Here is a 16731-nt window from a genome sequence, read left to right on the forward strand (position 1 = left end):
TACTCCTCCATTTATTTCATGCTTTAGTGCAAATAGAACTCTCCTAAAGTAAAAAATCTAAAATGCGTGTGGATGAGATGAATAAATTTCTAGTGGAGAAAAATCAACAAATGTGTTTAGTTTTAAGGTAGGATCTGATCATTTGCTTGAGGTAATTTTGAACTGCTTATTTTAGATCACAGATATCTGCTTACTTGGTCTGTGCAGTTCCTGCAGTAGAATTGTACATGTTCACCCAGATAAAATTTGTCCCTCAGTCTCACACTTGTTAATTTAACATTTAAAAATCCAAAAGCCATTGAGAAGATGCTGATGATAGAAGCTACACTGATGGAGACTTCATTCACTCTTTCATTTTTTTAACTAGACTCTCTGTCTCTATTTCCTCCATCCCCCGGTGGTTGTTACCGTCTATGTGTTGCTCAGACCAATATAGTTTAAACAGTTAAAGACGATTAGAAATTCATTAATTTCCTTCACTGTTTGCTAGCATGATGTATTTTTATTGTTTTGGAAGATTGAATGTGCTGTGCCTTTAATTCTGCCTCCCTGCACCTGCCCCCACATCTATTTTACACATTTAGAAACAAATAATCCTTTGTCATCAGGAGTTACAGTTATCCCAAACTGAGCACCCACCACAATATGCGTTAGCACGTGTTATAGAAAGTCCAGGCTGATTAAGGTGGTGTTCGCATTATTTTTAAACATGCAAAAGAAGACTGATAGGAATGTCCCCTGTGAATACAGTAAACCCACGATTTAACAGACTAATAGCAGGGAAGGGGTGTCTGTTAATGCCAAAAGTCCGTTATACCTGAATGGTTATACTGTATGATGATGCACTGACCTTCCCAGCCCATCACTCACTCCTGTTTCTGCCCCTCCTTCAATTCCCCTCTCTTGCCCCATTCTTCCCCTCACACCTCATCTTCCTCTCCCAAGTACCAGGAGAGGAGCTGAATGCTGGCCCAGCTCCTTCCACCTCCTCCAGCTCTCAGCACTGCAGCTGCTGTAGCCCCCAGCTCTGAGCTGCTTGTGCGAAGGTAGATCATGGCCACCCCAGCCTGCCAGCGGGCAGCAGCCTGCGACACCATGGCTGCTGCTCAGCGCCATTGCAGGCATTGGCAGCGGGGCTCCAACATGGTCCATGTACATGGGGCTGTGGGAGGAGAGCTTCCCACCCTCTCCCTCCCCACCCCTTGCTCCTCTGGTCCATGTGGCCTCTCCAGCCCTGGCAGCCCCAGCCATTCTGGCAGCCCCTCCAGTCCCAGCAGTGGCTCTGGTGAGTCTCTGGCATTTATATGGGGTGGGGTGGGAGCTGGCACTCAGCATCTGTTATTTCTGAAATCCATTTTATCGGGGTCCATTAAATCGAAGTTTTACTGTATGTGACACTTCTGTATGGAACCTAGAGTACTGGCAATCTTGTAGACTGCTTCCCCTTTCAACAGTAGAAGGGCTCTTAGAACTTTCACATCAGCAGTCCCTGCTGTGATTACAATTCTGTCCGTCTGTCTGTCTGTCTCACACACACACACACACACACACACACACACCCCCCTTCTGTCTCCTCCTTACAATCGATGTTTAGTGAACTGCAACAGCATTTTAACATCTTTCCTGTTTGTCTTCCTGCCCCCAACTTTCTCTATTTATAGCTTTAAAAATGTTGCCAATTTTCCTTAAAAGCCTGATGGCTTTGTCAGGTTGCTGCCCTCTCTCGATGTTACTAGTACAAGCCAATTTAGATGAATAATGTTCTCTTCATGGGAATTAACAGTACATTAAAAGCTTCTTCATGGGTTTTTAAGCTAAAGACCATAGAATTTCCGGATTTTTGAACAGAATAAGCAGTTGAGTTTCTTGGTGCTCTGGGAGTGATTATGTAGTTATGTTGCGTGACTGAAGTGTCGATGTTTCTATTGCTGACAGGGAAGGCCGTTCCAACGCTCACATTAAAGGCGATTACCAAAGAATTGGTGATGTTATGCTTAAGAACATTCAGAGTATGAAGGTAGGAACAATCTATAACCAGCAAGGTTTGGCGTGGGGTGGATTCATTGTCTTTTTCATGTAACTGTAGTCCTGCCATTTCTGCTGCTTTTGATTATTTGTGGGAGCTTTTATGTAAAAGATTTCATTCAGCGAATTTCTAAACATTTAGGCAGATGAGTGTTGAAAGTCCTTTGGTTTTAAGGCTCAAAAATCCTTAGAAGCAATACAAGCAAAATCAGGAGCAAGATTTTCCAGCTAAATAAACTTTCAGATGTGGAAACAAAATGAGATCCCATTTTATGTGTGCACATAGACGTTTGAGAGCACAGAATAGGTAATGTGCATGCATGCATGCCTCCAAGTAGGATTTGCAGGAGCGATGATCATACAGTGGCGAATACCAAGTAGCAACATACAGTAGTGCCTCAATTTATGCAAGGGTTCCGTTCCCACACACCCTTGCGTAACTGGAATTTCACATAAGCTGGGGGGGGGTGGCTTTTTTCCCCAGCGGAACACGTGTTCTGCAGCTGAGGAAGCAGCAGGAGCACCTGGAGCTCCTTTTGAAAGGTAAGTCCTGGGGTTCAGGGGGCAGGTGAGTTTGGGAGGCTTAAGCCTGGTGGTGGGCTGGGGCCGTGGGAGGGGATGTGGGGGTTAAGCCTCGAGTGGGGGGTGGAGTTGAGCCGGTGCCACACATGCAGGGGGCAGTTGAAGGGGGGGTTTGATCTAGAGCCACATGCGGGATGGTGAGCCGGAGCGACGCTCAGCTGGTGAGCCGAGCTGTGGAGGGTTTGAACTGGAGTGCCGCACGGGGGTTGAGCCTCCCGGAGCCGCACACAGGGGGTCTGGACCAGTGTGGCGGGCGGGGGGTATTGAGCTGGAGCTGTGCGTGGTTGGTGACCCAGGATGGGGGGGTTGAGCCAGAGCCATGCTTGGGTGCTGAGCCAGCGGGACGGTTGAACCGGAGCCATGCGTGAGGGGTGAGGAGCCGGAGTCAGATGTCGGGGTAGGGGGTGAGCTGGAGCTGTGTGCAGGTGGTGAACCGGGCGGGGAAGCGGTTGAGCCACAGCGGGGGGCACTGGGATTTTGAGTTGCGAAGCGCAACTCGAAATTTGTGCATTTTGAGGGTTTTACTGTATTTGCAAACCTGACTTTCCTGAGCATTTACCCATTTTAAAGCTTTATTTGTGCTTCTAGAATTCCAGATTAGGTGCGGCAGTTTTAATAAAGGAGAGAGTAGGTAGTGCTTTTTGAACACAAAATAACCCACCCCACATCTGTGTTCGCTGTAGCGTGCCACAGGAGCATTTTGCATGCTGTTTTTATACAGTGCGCATCTGCAGTAGCATTGCAGAATTTGCATATTACTGGTCAGTGCAGTGAAAGAATACAGAATTACAGCCCTGTAAAGACACTAGAGAAGTCTTTACAATCTAGGCCACTAACACAGGTTTACATTATTAATAACACACTTGGTCAGTCCTGGTAGTTGCATATCATTTTCCCTTTACAAACTTTCTTTAGAGTTACCTACCTAGCCAGAGTAAGCACTGCAATAGCAGAACATTTGACAGAAGAGCTGTTATGTAGTGCTGTAGCTGTGTTGGTCCCAGGATAGGGGAGAGAGAAGCTGGGTGAGGCAATCTCTTTTTTATTGGACCAATTTTCGAAAGCTTGCCCCTCTCAGCAACCTAAGTTGGGCCATAAAAGATATTACCCCTTCCAGCTTGTCTCTCTCGCAAAAGAGCTAGTGACTTACGTAGAGCTTTCATCCAAGGATCCTGAAGTGCTTTTACCGATATTAGCTACCTCTTCCTGCTCATTAATCCCCTTCCTGTTGCACTTGGTAGCTGCAATACCAGACTTCAATTCCAGAGCAGAGAAACGTGCTCTTAAGGTCCCACGTCATTCCTGCCAAATAGGTAGGTATTGTCTCAGTTCGGGGCAACTTCACCTACCATAGTGCCCATAGTTGCCTCTCTCAGGCCTCCAACTCTGCATCTGTTGCCTTTCTTTTGCGAGGAAAGCTGCATCTCTCTCCCATCTGTTGAGGTATCACAAGGTTGCACAGCCCCCTGTCTTCACTGGGTTATTCCCATCAGAGGCAGCTCCCCAAGCACACCAGCTTGCTTTCCCTTCAGAGACTTAATGGTGTGACTGTCCACAGTTGTAAGTTGTCACACAGCTCTTGGGTGTTTCATTCTTATGGTAAAAGCAGTTGAGAGGAAGCACATTAAAAACACTAACAGAACCTACACGCAGGCTAAAAAGCTCACCAGCCTCAGCTCACCCCTGACAAGGGCATCCTTCCAGACCCCCAACAAAGGGTTTCTTTGTGGTTTCAAGTTCATCACAGTTTTAGCTCAGGAAAGGACACAGTCCTATGAGGCTGCAGTAGGCTCAGTCCTTTCAAACCTTCCCTAAGGATTGTGGCCCTCCGTAGACCAGGGGGCCCGATCTCTTTGTTGGACCAGAAGAAAGGTCCCAAGCTTGTTTTAAACCAGGCTGTTGGTCCAAGAATACTTTCCCATTCTGTTGGCCGCCAGAGACTCTAGTTTGAGCTAATCTGTGTAGACATTTGCATGGGGTGGCTTCAAAGAGCTGGTAACTGAGGAATTACATTTGCAACCTCCTCCTCCTGCAGGAGTTACATACGGTTCTTAAATAACACATGCTCCATTTGCTATGAGACCTAATTCAATGAGAGTTAACTTAATTGGGTACAGTGTGTCTGTCTGAGAGATTGTCAGTCTGTTACTGTGCTCTTCTAATTTTAGAGACAGATAAACTGAAACACAGAAAGGGTGAATGTCACGCTAAGCAGCCCACAGCAAACCAGTGACAAAGCCGAGAATAGAACTTGGGAATCCTGATTCTAAATCTGCTGCCATAGCTAGTAGGGCACTTTTTCACTAACAGACTTGCAATCTATAAACCTAGCAGACTGCTTCATTCACCTAGATGTGTTCCGATACCTTGATAAATCATAATGCTCACTTTCTAACAGCAGTCTCTTACTTTGAGTAAGTATAGTTTTTTTTTGTCTGAAAGAGCTGGTGATCTCTAATAGTAAATGTGTTTTTAGAGGTAATTCTGCTTATGAATCTGATGATTTTAACCTAAAGTTATTTGGTCTTTGATGCCGTATGACCCTTCTTTGACATTGCCCTGGAGAAGGATTGTAACCTCCAGAGAAAAGAATCAAAACCCAGTTTGGATCAAACAAGTCAGAAGAGGAGAGAGAAAAGAAGACTGAGCTTAGAATTTGCACGCTTAGCACAGGACCTATTTGAAGACCTGTAAATTGACCCTGTCAATTTTGTTAATGTAAAGAAGAAGCTTAAAAGTAATAACAGCTGCCTGACAGCCTCCAGAGCAGTCAAGGGGGGGTCACTTCTGGTTTAGTGTGTCTGCCAGTTAGAATGTGTCTGTAAAATGAATGAGTAACATGCCTAGAAACCAGCTAAATTAGTCTGCACTGTAATGCTATTGCAAAATCACAAGTAGGGGATTGACTGGAGATGTGTCAACTACCACATGAGCTTTAGACTAAGCTAACCTGCGTTTGGAAGTCCAGTTCCATATGCAAAATGCAGTTTCCCCTCATTTTCTATGACAGCATATTTATTCATTTAGAGACTTCTCTGGCTCTATCCAGTGACCTTCATCAATAAAATCAATTACCAGACTAGAAGGGAATCCCCTTCATTACTTATTAATGGCGACTTAAAAAAAAGAAAATTAAATCAGAAACTTAGCCAATCAGACCTTATGCTACAAAATGACTGAAGCTCCTACAACCCAACCATCCTAAAGCAGCCTTACCTGGAGCACCCACCTGGAGTGTGGCTGCTAGTCTGCCTCAGTTTCCCATAACAGGGATGAATAACAGCTCAGAATTAGGAAACAGTTGTACCCAAAAGGACTAAGGTAATTAAACACACAACTGGCACTGACTTTCCTGCCTCCTTAGTCCCCTTTGGTGATCCTGTCTGTAACCAATGATAATTCCAGGTTTGATTCACCTATTTATTATTAAAGAGCAGCCACAGCTCCTGGGAAATGCCGGACTCTCACACACAAACACAGGTGCATTTCATATGAAAGGACGTGTGTCACAGCTCTTCCTGTTTCCTGTCTCTGGGTCATCATCACATCCAAGTAACACTAGGTGGGCAACTTGGGAAGTGATATAAAATGGTGATGAGAGAGAGTGTAACTTACACGCTGACTGGGCAGGTGTCACAGCGCGGCTAGCCCATGAATTAAAAAGCACCAGGCCCCCTATGACAGAACGAGTGCTTGGAGTTCGGCCAATAAAGAGAGTTGGACAGCACTGGGGGGCTAAAACAGGTCAGGGAGTCACAGCAGAAGGGCAGGTGAGAGATGCTACAGCCCAGGGTGACTGACGGAGTCCTGGAAGTAATCAGAGGACAGGAGACCAGCAAGATGGGTTTGCTCGCTGAAGTTCTGCAGCCTGAGAGTGGGGTCAGAGCGCGCTGAAGGCAGGAGAAACAGGTGCAAAGCCAGAGAGGGCTGAAGACAGAGGAGCAGTGCAAGCTCTTACCTGGTAACATCTCCAGGGCTGGAGTCCTGGATCCAGAGGAACAGCAAGAGTGAGGGAAAATACTCCCGGCAGAGAGGCTGTGGGGTCCCTGCTGGGAAGAGTGGGCTTGCACTGCAGCGGCAAGGGCAGGGGTGGGTATCACCATCCAAGGACAGGAGAGGACTGACAGACCAGGTGCAGTCGAAGGCACCACTGTGTGGTATGAGGGACATCCAGGGACAGAATGTCCTGCGTTTTAATGACTACTTACGCTCAAGCGAGAAATGGACTCCTTGGACAGCATCACGGTAATGAACCAGCGCTGGACTGTCTGCCTCAGTTAGGGTTTTTTGTTTATTTTACAGGGGATGCAGAGAAGGGAAGAAATGATATGAAAGATTAAATTAGTTCCAGACAGGGTGGGGTTTGCCATCTCATCTTTCTTTTATAGGCTAATGGCAGAACTTCCATGTTGCAACAGAGACAGTGATTGTGTTGCAAAAAAACCTGCAGCAATATTAGCTAGATTTTATTAGAGCAATGTATTTGGATCAAGTGGGTTTGTAGCCCACATGTGCAGTGCCTGTGTTAATGTCTGTCTCTTTTCTTTCCCCTTTGTTTTTAAGCAACTAACAGTTCACCTGCGGAAACACAGTGACGTTTTGATGGAGTTGGAGAATGGGATCAAGAACTCTCGCAAGCTGGAGACCTTGTGCAGGGACTTTGAGTTACAGAAAGTCTGCTACCTGCCCCTGAACACATTCCTGCTTCGGCCTTTGCACAGGCTCATGCACTATAAGCAGATATTGGAAAGGCTCTGCAAACACTACCCACCAAATCATGTGGACTTCAGAGATTCCAGAGGTGAATCAAATAATCATAGACTACAAGAACTGGAAGGGACCTTTCAAGGCCATCAAGTCCAGTCCCCTGTACTCAGGGAAGGACCAAGCACCATCTAGACCATCCGCGATAGATGTTTGTCTAACTTGCTCTTAAATATCTCCAGTGATGGAGATTCCACAGCCTCCCTAGGCAATTTATTCCCATGTTTAACCACCCTCACAGTTAGGAAGTTTTTCCTGATGTCCAAACCAAACCTCACTTGCTGCAATTTAAGCCCATTGCTTCTTGTTCTATCGTCCGAGGTTAAGGAGAACAATTTTTCTCCCTCCTGCTTTTAAGAACCTTTTAGGTACTTGAAAACTGTTATCATTCCCCCTCTGTCTGCTCTTCTCCAGATAAAACAAACCCAGTTATTTCCACCTTCCCTCATTGGTCATATTTTCTAGACCTTTAATTATTTTTGTCGCTCACCTCTGGATCCTCTCCAGTTTGTCCACATGTTTCCTGAAATGTACTGCGCACACAATACTCCAGATGAGGCCAGATCAGCTTGGAGTACAGTGGAATAATTGCTTTTCATGTCTTGCTTACAACACTCCTCTTAACACAGGTCAGAATGATGTGTACTCTTTTGCACCAGTGTTTGTTGAGTCATATTTAGCTTGTGGCCCACTCTGACACCTACATCCTTTTCTGCAGTACATCTTCCTAGACAGTTACTTTCCACTTTGTATGTGTGCCACTCTTAAACTGAGTATCTTGCATCTCTCCTTATTGAATTTCATCCTATTTATCTGAAACCATTTCTCCAGTTCATCTAGATAATTTTGAATTATAATCATATCTTCCAAAGCACTTACAGCCCTTCCAACACTCCCCCACACACCCCCTCGAAGCTTGGTAACATCCACAAACTTTATAAACCTACTTTTTGTTCCATTATCTAAATCGTTGACAAAGATACTGAACAGAAGCAGTCCCAAAATCGATCCTTGTGAAACCCCCTCGGGTTATGCCCTTCCAGCATGATTGTGATCCATTGATAACTGCTCTCTTAGAATGGTTGTCCAGCCATGCAGCCACCTTATAGTAGCCTCATGTGAGTTGTAAAATGTTTTCTTGTTACCCTTTATGTCTTTCTAGTAGTTTGATTTCATCTTGTACCTTCACCTTTCTAATTTTGCTGCCCCCCCCGGCCCTCTCCCCTCCATCCCCCCACGAATTTGGGTTATTTGTTTATATTCATCCTTTGTAATTTGACCTGGTTTCTACTTTTGTAGGACTCTGTTTTATTTTTAGATCATTCAAGGTCTCCTGGTTAAGCCAAGCTGGTCTCTTACCATAATTCCCATCTTTTCTATGCAGCAGAACAGTTTGTTCTTGTACCCTTCATGATGTCTCTCTGAAATGCTACCAACTGTCTTCAGTTATTCCTTGTAGACTTGCTTCCCATGGGACCTTCCCTAACAGCTCCCTGAGTTTGCTAAAGTCTCCATTCTCGAAATCCACTGCCTTTATTTTGCTCTTTTCCCTCCTTCCATTCCTTAGAAACTCTTATTTCATGAATGGGGAGGAACAATCTAATTCAATAAACAGTGAACCACTGCACCATTTCCTGATGTCTAGTCCTGCATTCTAACCACGAGGCATGCTGTAGTATAAATAAGAAACTACTTTACCAGCATATTAAGGCTGCAGAGTAAGCACGCCAAAGTCAGGGGTCTCAGAATTAAGGTTGCCTGTACACATGCATGACAGCACACTCCTCTTCCAGACACACTGTCTGTTTTACTGCCATTTCCATGGTTTGCTTTACATGGTCAATGCTACTATCATGTTCTTCTCCAATGTGTAAAGATTCTCCATGTAAGGTTTTCACAGATTCATCAGTTCTAAAGCCAGAAGGGGCCATTGTCATCCTCTGATCTGAGCTCCTGGAGAACACAGGCCAGGGAGCTTCCCCGGAAAGTTTCCTCGGACCTATTTTCTAGAAAGACACCCAGTCTTGGTTTTAAAATGCTCGGTGATGGAGAATCTTCTGTGATTCTTACCCAGCATTTGCCTCTTGTTCTTGGTGACTTGATTCCTGCACTCCATTTTCTCCTCGGCACTTACGTGTGATTTTCCATGGCATTTGTATTCTTAAATCAGGTGCCTTTCAAAATTCCCACCCTAAATCTTTGTCCTTGTAATAGAGCAGAAATCCCTTGCTGTGAAACTGTTTAAAGATCCCCCCACCTCCATTTTAGAGCAGACGTGCAAATATTTGAGGATGGTTGGAACCAGGTGGCCAGTTACATTTTCAATTATACCTTTAATTGAAGGACATACGAGTCTTTGGAGAGAACGGAAGAATAAGGATAATAATAAAGCACAATAATAGTTCTGCACTTTAAACCGCTGATCAGATTGTTTCTTTCATTGCTGGAGGAGGCCAAAAACAAGTTCTTGATTTACAAGCAGTCTGCGCTGTAGAAATAAAAACATGCAGCCATTTCACCACCTCTCCAAATATGGAGATGCTCCCCTGTGGTGTGATGTGGGGAGACGCATTCTGTGAGCTGTGTGAAAAATATTGAGATGACTGAGAGAGATAAGAAAGGAAATGGTTAGAGAAGGGCCTAATGTTAAACTATGCATAATGCAGAAACCAAAATGATTTAACAAATATTTTAAATGAGATAAAACATGACGGGCCTGTCTCCTTCAGTAGTACTTGTACTTCAGTACTGACAGCGCAAGAGGGTGCTTGGGAGCAGTCCCTGACAAGAGTAAGTTTTTTGTTCAGGACTGTTATATCCTCTTATTTAAAATCAAGCTTCTGATTCTATTTCTGGGCAGCCATCCAAAACCCAAGTGGGCTGGTGTTGGAGAAAGTAGTTTAAATGGATTTTTAAATAGAATTGGGGCTGTGCACCCCATTCAGACAAACACACTCGCAGACATGTAGGTAACCCAGGTAACCCATGTTCCTCTCTTGGTTGTCTCTTGGTTGTTGGACGCCTGCAAATGTTAGCATGCTTGAATCCTTGCCGAGGTGTGAATTCTAGCTAGTTCTCTGCATTTGCCATGATGGGTAAAGGAAAATAATCTCATAGTTGTGGAGCCCTTAGGTACTGTTTTAAAAAGTTCACTCTTGTATCAATGCTCCGAGTTGCATTGCAGTAGATACGCTGTGCTTTGTCACCAAAAGGCAATTTTGTTGACAAAACTTGGTGGGGTAAACAAGGCCTGAGCACTGCCACCCTCAGTAAAAGAGTCTTCTGAATTTTTGTGTATGCAGTTGAAGCCAGTTAGAGTAGCCTTATACAAGAAAGGGAGAATTTTAACTGTCGTCTTGGGAGTGACCCTTACACCACAGATGGAATAAATATTATGGACCTGCTTGTAAGTCTGATATGAGCATTAAAAAGATCTTTGTTGTTGTTTTCATAGCTGCTCTAGCTGAGATTTCTGAAATGGTGGCTCAGCTCCATGGCAGTATGATAAAGATGGAGAACTTCCAGAAGCTGAATGAACTCAAGAAAGATTTGCTAGGCATTGATAATCTGGTGATCCCCGGAAGGGTAAGTGACAATTTCACTCAAGAACCGTAAGTGAAATTTGCAGTGGCTGCTGTCTGGGAGCCCATCCCTGAAGGAAAAGACACCATCAGCAGCATAGAAGTGAGGTGGCATGGCGGGGGGGTGGGGTGGAGGAGTGTCATTTTGGGAGCGAGGGAAACTGGACTGGTGTCACAGGTGGAGGAGAGGGCAAACACCCAGAGCCCCATTGGCATATCTCCTGAGGGACTCAATGACCTCCTGATTTCCCTTCCAGCCCTAGGATTCTAGGATTCAAGGCTCCATTAACTCCAGAGCCCTGAGGTCCTGCTGCTTATCCTGGAGGAGCTAAGGAGGGACAGGAGTTTCCTCTTCCTCTCCAAAGCAAGGTCAGACCCACCTGTGGGAATCACCACTGGCTGCAGGAAGCTCCATGGCTGCTGGCTGAGAACTCAGCTCTGAAGTCAGCACAGCTGCCAGCCGCAGCACAGAAGTGCACGTGGCGTGCTCTGCTGTCAGTCTTCTGCACAGGGGGTGATTCCACTTTCAGCCAGAAGGTGCCCTCCAGCTGCCCAGCTCTGAAGGTAGCTCTGAAGAGATAGTGGCAATACAACAACCTCCCTACAACAGCCACACCCCTGACCCACATGCATTTTGGGTTGAGATCCTCACAGTCACAATACTGTGACATTTCTTGTTTTTAAAATACCATGACCATGAAACCCACCAAAATAGATTGTAAATTTGGTAGGGCCCTAATTACAGTAGAGCCCAAGATACGAGCATTCAAGTTGCATGTGTCTCGGGTTAATGCGACTCTGAGTGGCAGAGAGCTGGCACCTGACTCTGGGCTGCCTGCCATGCATGTGACCAGGAAACTGACTCTCAGCTGCTGCCACTGACAGGAGTGGGGAAACCAACTAGCGCAGTGGGCAGCCCAAAGCCAGGCTCCTCCAAGTTACGTGAAGTTTGACTTACGCAGGGTTGCTTAAGAATGCAACCTCCGTATAAATTGGGGGGGTCTACTGTATAATGCTCAGCAAAGCATGTGAGGCTTGAACAACTGAGGTTTCTTCTAATTTGTTGTCATTTTAAAACCTCAGTTCAAGAACATGTTGTAGCTTAAGGAACTCATCTCTTCCATGCTGGCAAGCACTGACACAAGGAAGCAATGTGTTACTTTTGTCTTGTGGGGGGAAGTTATCTGTGCAGGCCACATGTAACAGGATGAAATAATTTGAGTCCTTGTTTCAGACAAGCTTTTCTAAATAAATAATTTTGCGATGTTACATAAGCATGGGAATTTCTCTCCTTTATTTCAGTTTCTCTTCTTTTTTTTACTGTCTCTAGTCTATTAAGTTTCCTGTGCACATCACTGGTGATTTCTGAGCATAGTTAACATGCCTGCCTTTGCCTGCATGTTTGTGTCTGTCTATGGTATCTACGTACTGTTCCCAAAAGTAAGAGGCTCATCTTGTTTCTGTTGTAAAGATGCATCTTCCCCATCCCTTCCTTTTTTTATGGCATCACTATAAGAAACAGTTTTTATGGTTGTCATCTTCTGGAAAGGAAATTGCCAGGCCCTCCTTCCGCACTTGCACAAAGGGTTGTGTGTTGCTTTGTGTTCCAAAGGCATGTGCTCATCCTGGCAGTGTGAAATCCCAGAGCTCAACACCCTCCACCATCCTCCGTTGTCCACCAGCCACCTGCAATTTTTCTCCTGGGAACCATTGTGTGTAACGTGTCTGTGTCTGCTGCCGAGGCAGCATGCTGAAGAAAGGTCACTCTTTAAGCTACTTAGGTTCTAGCCATTTAAGACTTTACAAATTAAGACAGGAACTTGGAGGTGCAATGGGTTGGAGAGCCAGTGTAGAGCACTGGTAGGCTATGCTCTTCCTGGTCTTTCTTGCCTGTAAAGTGGACTGCTGCATGTTTGAGAAGCTGACATGTCGATATTGCTTTCTCAGTCCAGGTCATATGGCAGGTTGCCAAAGTCTGCACTCAGGCCAGCCTTCATTTAGGCCCCTTTTTCATCTCCCTTTTGTTGTTTACTCCCTTATTGCACCATAGTCAATTCTTTTATTCCCACTTTGTCTTATTTTTCTCCCCTCCATCTCCCAGTCTTGGGTGTAATTACTGTTATTTGTTCCCCCCTTTCCATGTGTTGCAACTCTGCTGCTCTTCTCTGACTCTCTCCCGCCTCCCTCCATTTCACTCCATGACTGCTAACTGAAATTGACAAAACGTCAAATTCACTTTTTGCTGCCCTGTTCCATCTGTGGACAGAGAAACAGGGGCGTAGTGTACTTAAATGCTGTCTTGCTCCTATAGTGAAATAGACAGAGACGCAGCTCTTTGCAAGCCAAATCAGAGAGCTTTCTTTATTTGCCCTCTTCCTGCACATGTTTAGGAGGTTGCCACCTCTCCTCCCTTCCCCATTCTCTTAGCCCATGAGATTAACTCCCTGGCTGGGGTTCAGTTTAATTCTGAAGAACATTCTTACTGCCTGTGGTTGTGTGGAGGTGCCTGAGGGATGTTGGCATTGTTCTCCTCATTTACTTGACTTGGGGGACACAGTTCCTACTTTGGCCATGTCAAAACACACATTAGAGATAATGGCTCCAACCCCAGGCTGTGTCTGAGTTGCCTTCAAAGGAGGAGGACGAGGCAGATCCTGTCCTTTGGTCTTTCTGCCACCGTGTCCTACTGTAATGTCAAACATTCTCAGGCCTATTCTACTTTCATATTACTCACGTTGCAGGAATGGTCTCTTCTTAATGATTGTACAGCACAGAGCACAGTGGTGCCCAGCAGCATCACAATATAAATGGTTAATAATGATAATAATTAATATTCTGTGCTGACTGCCAGGCATCCCCCATACAGGTGTACAAGCTACAGCAACTCTCTGTAAAGTGGAATGTTCCCTTGACATGGGGAATCTTTCATGAGCTGGTCTACTGGTGGTTTGCAGACTGTCTGCTGCTTTTAGTATCCCTTGCTTGTACAGTGTGCACAGGTAGCATGGGCATTGTCCCCTGAAAATTCATAGAGCACCCATGAGAGACTTCCTGACAGAGGCTAGAGAGAGTGACTGGAAATTAGAGCCTTGATTTGCATTATGTGGAAAAGGGAATTATTTCATCATTCAAAATAGCGAATGATGCAATTTAAAATAATGCCAGAAAACCTGGCTCTCTGGCAGTTCCATTTCCCTGAGAGAGAGCTCTCTCTTTCTGAGTTTACGTGTTTTAACATGGATTAATCTAAGTAGATGCACTATATCACATGATATGAGCTGTATTGCTCATCTATGAGAATTCATATCGCCAGACAAATCTCCCCTTTCTCTCATTGTTATAACTGCTTCCTTTAAGTGATTTTGTGCTTAGAGCAAGAGCCAGGTTAGCCGTAAACAACATTAAGCGGTGTATTTGAAGGAGGAAGGTAGGCAGATGCTGGTGAATAAAAAGAGGCATTTGTAATTTAACCAGCTGTTTGATTTGTAGTAATCTATTAACTCAAAACTGATGTGAGAGGTGTCCAGAGCGACTGACATCAGATAGAGAAAATTCCCCTTATATTAATATTATAATCTATGAAGTTGAATAAAACTGTATCAGGTGAGTGACTGTATTAAAAATGTATGAAAATGGAAGGGCAGCTCTGAATAGGAAGAAACTGCCTTGTAAATGAGATTTTAATGTAATGTAAGTATTTGAAGTGAGTGTGAAAATAACTTTCACTGTATGACGATGTTGATGACATGAGGCTAAGCACCGACAGACTCTCGGCAAGCTATTTGAAAAGGGATATTTGCCATGCTTGTTTTATGTCTGTTTTCTTACAGGAGTTCATTAGACTGGGCAGTCTAAGTAAGTTATCTGGAAAGGGTTTACAGCAGAGGATGTTCTTCCTGGTAAGTGACAAGAACGGTCTGTACTGAACATAATGAAGTAGAACTGTGGGGGTTTTTTTAAGCTGAGAGTTTTCTCAGGGAAGGTGTTAGACTTGAAACATTACATAAATTTTCCCATTTGAAAGAAGTGGGATCTAAATGAACACAGTATATTATTACCTGACACAGCCAGAGCTGCTCATCAGTCAGTCACATTGCCCGGCATATTGCCCTTCCATTATTGTAATTGATTCCTAGAAAAATGAAACTACAGTAAAATTCCTTTAATCCGTCCTCTGACGGTCTGGAAACCCTGATGGTCCAGCATTGGTGGTCCCCCGAGATATACGAGGGTTGCGGGAGGTGTGAAGAAGCTGGAGGAGCGCCAGGGAGGCAGGGGGGTGAAGAAGCTGGTTTTACAATGCTGCCTGTTTCACCTGCTTTCCCTGCGCACAGGCATTGAGACACGAAGACTGGAGCAGCCTTGGGCGTGCGGGAATGGAGGGAGCTGGCAGCTGCCACCAGGTTACAAGCGCAGCCTCGGCTGGACACAGCCTGCAGCGCCTGGGACCTACCCAGGTTCTGCCCCCCTCAGCACAGCACAGACCAGCCCCATCTGCCCGTGCTTGGCAGACAGTGACTGCACAGCCTGCCCCCTCTTACTGGCTCGGTCCCAGGCACGCAGGGCAGGGCCTGGCTCTCAGGCATCCATTAGCTGTGCAGCGAAGCAGCCTGCAGAGCCACTGTCCCCAGCACCATGGTTCTGGCCCAGGGCATCCAGAGCTCTGCAGGCCACCAGGGCCCCGCTCATGTGCTTGTTTTCCTCCACCGTTGGGCATGCAAGCAGCACTGCAGAGCCCACGGGGGTGGTGAAGAAGCTGGGGACGTGCGAAGAGTGGTGACCTGCAGCTAGGCACGGGGTGGTGAAGCTGCAGGACCACAGGGTAGTGAGATGCAGCTGGGCATGAGGGTGGTGAGTCGCTAGAGGTTGGGGGTAGGGGTTGAACTAGGGCATGGGGGTTATGGTGACATCCACTAATCTGGAAAATTTGGTAATGCGGCGCCTGTCCAGTCCCGGACGTACCGGATTAAAGGAATTTTACTGTATTTTGATTCACTTATACAATGATGTCTACCCTGGGCTCTTCCTTCATATTCTTCCCGTTAAAACCAGAAAGATATTTACTCTTGTCAAGACCAAGGAAAACTCACCATAACTCTGTCAGCTTCAGCAAATCCCTCTTTGAGAGCCAGGCCTCCAGGCCCTCACCAGGTGGCATATCTTTCTCCTCATCAAACTACTGCACCTGTCCATGTCTAGAGCTGCTTTTTGAGCTCATAGCACTGGTAGAGATCAGCCCCTCCTATCCCCACTTCCTGTGTTTTCATGGTGATCAAATAGTTTCCCCTTGTCTATCTGAAGTGGAACCAGATGGCAGCTGGATAAATTTACTCCCCCTACTCCAAATTAGGGTCTTCAGGAAAGACTTGTCCCAATCCTGATGCTATGACCTTGTTACTGTACTGGGTCCTAGACAGTGCATGGGGCCAATGGTCTTTCCTAATGGCCCAATGTGCTATGGGGCATCTCAACTTGAAAACATAAGCTATGAGTCAAGTGGCTGCTTAAAACGAGTGACAATAGAATGTGGCAGACCTCTTCAGTCTTCTGGATATTACAGGGCATTCTGCGTTTTACTAAATCAGGCCAAGACAGGCAGACCAACGGCTATTGCTGCAGTCTGTTGTAAAAGTGGTAAGCCATTGGACCATTCGTTCAAATGTCACATTTACTGACTTCTGTCACTGACTGCTCTTCATTTTCTTGCACTTCAGAGCCCTTAAAAGTTGGGGTGTGAGGCTCCCAGTGTGCATGCAAAGAGAAGTCACACTAGGTCACT

At 45.5% G+C, this 16731-nt stretch overlaps 1 protein-coding gene across 8 annotated transcripts in view; it reads left to right on the top strand.

The window, feature by feature from the left end:
* Window positions 1-16731, top strand: part of FARP1 (FERM, ARH/RhoGEF and pleckstrin domain protein 1) — a 298536-nt gene that overhangs the window by 265760 nt on the left and 16045 nt on the right. For 7 of the 8 annotated variants that reach the window (XM_074989432.1, XM_074989476.1, XM_074989467.1 and 4 more), the window contains exons 17-20: window positions 1936-2017; window positions 7171-7408; window positions 10826-10956; window positions 14783-14851. In XM_074989432.1, coding sequence (XP_074845533.1) covers window positions 1936-2017; window positions 7171-7408; window positions 10826-10956; window positions 14783-14851 — 520 coding nt within the window. The remainder of the gene's footprint in view (window positions 1-1935; window positions 2018-7170; window positions 7409-10825; window positions 10957-14782; window positions 14852-16731) is intronic. The other variant, XM_074989485.1, reaches the window with a different exon arrangement.

The sequence above is a fragment of the Carettochelys insculpta genome, chromosome 1 (genome assembly GCF_033958435.1).
Source record: "Carettochelys insculpta isolate YL-2023 chromosome 1, ASM3395843v1, whole genome shotgun sequence".
Classification (NCBI taxonomy): Eukaryota; Metazoa; Chordata; order Testudines; family Carettochelyidae; genus Carettochelys; species Carettochelys insculpta.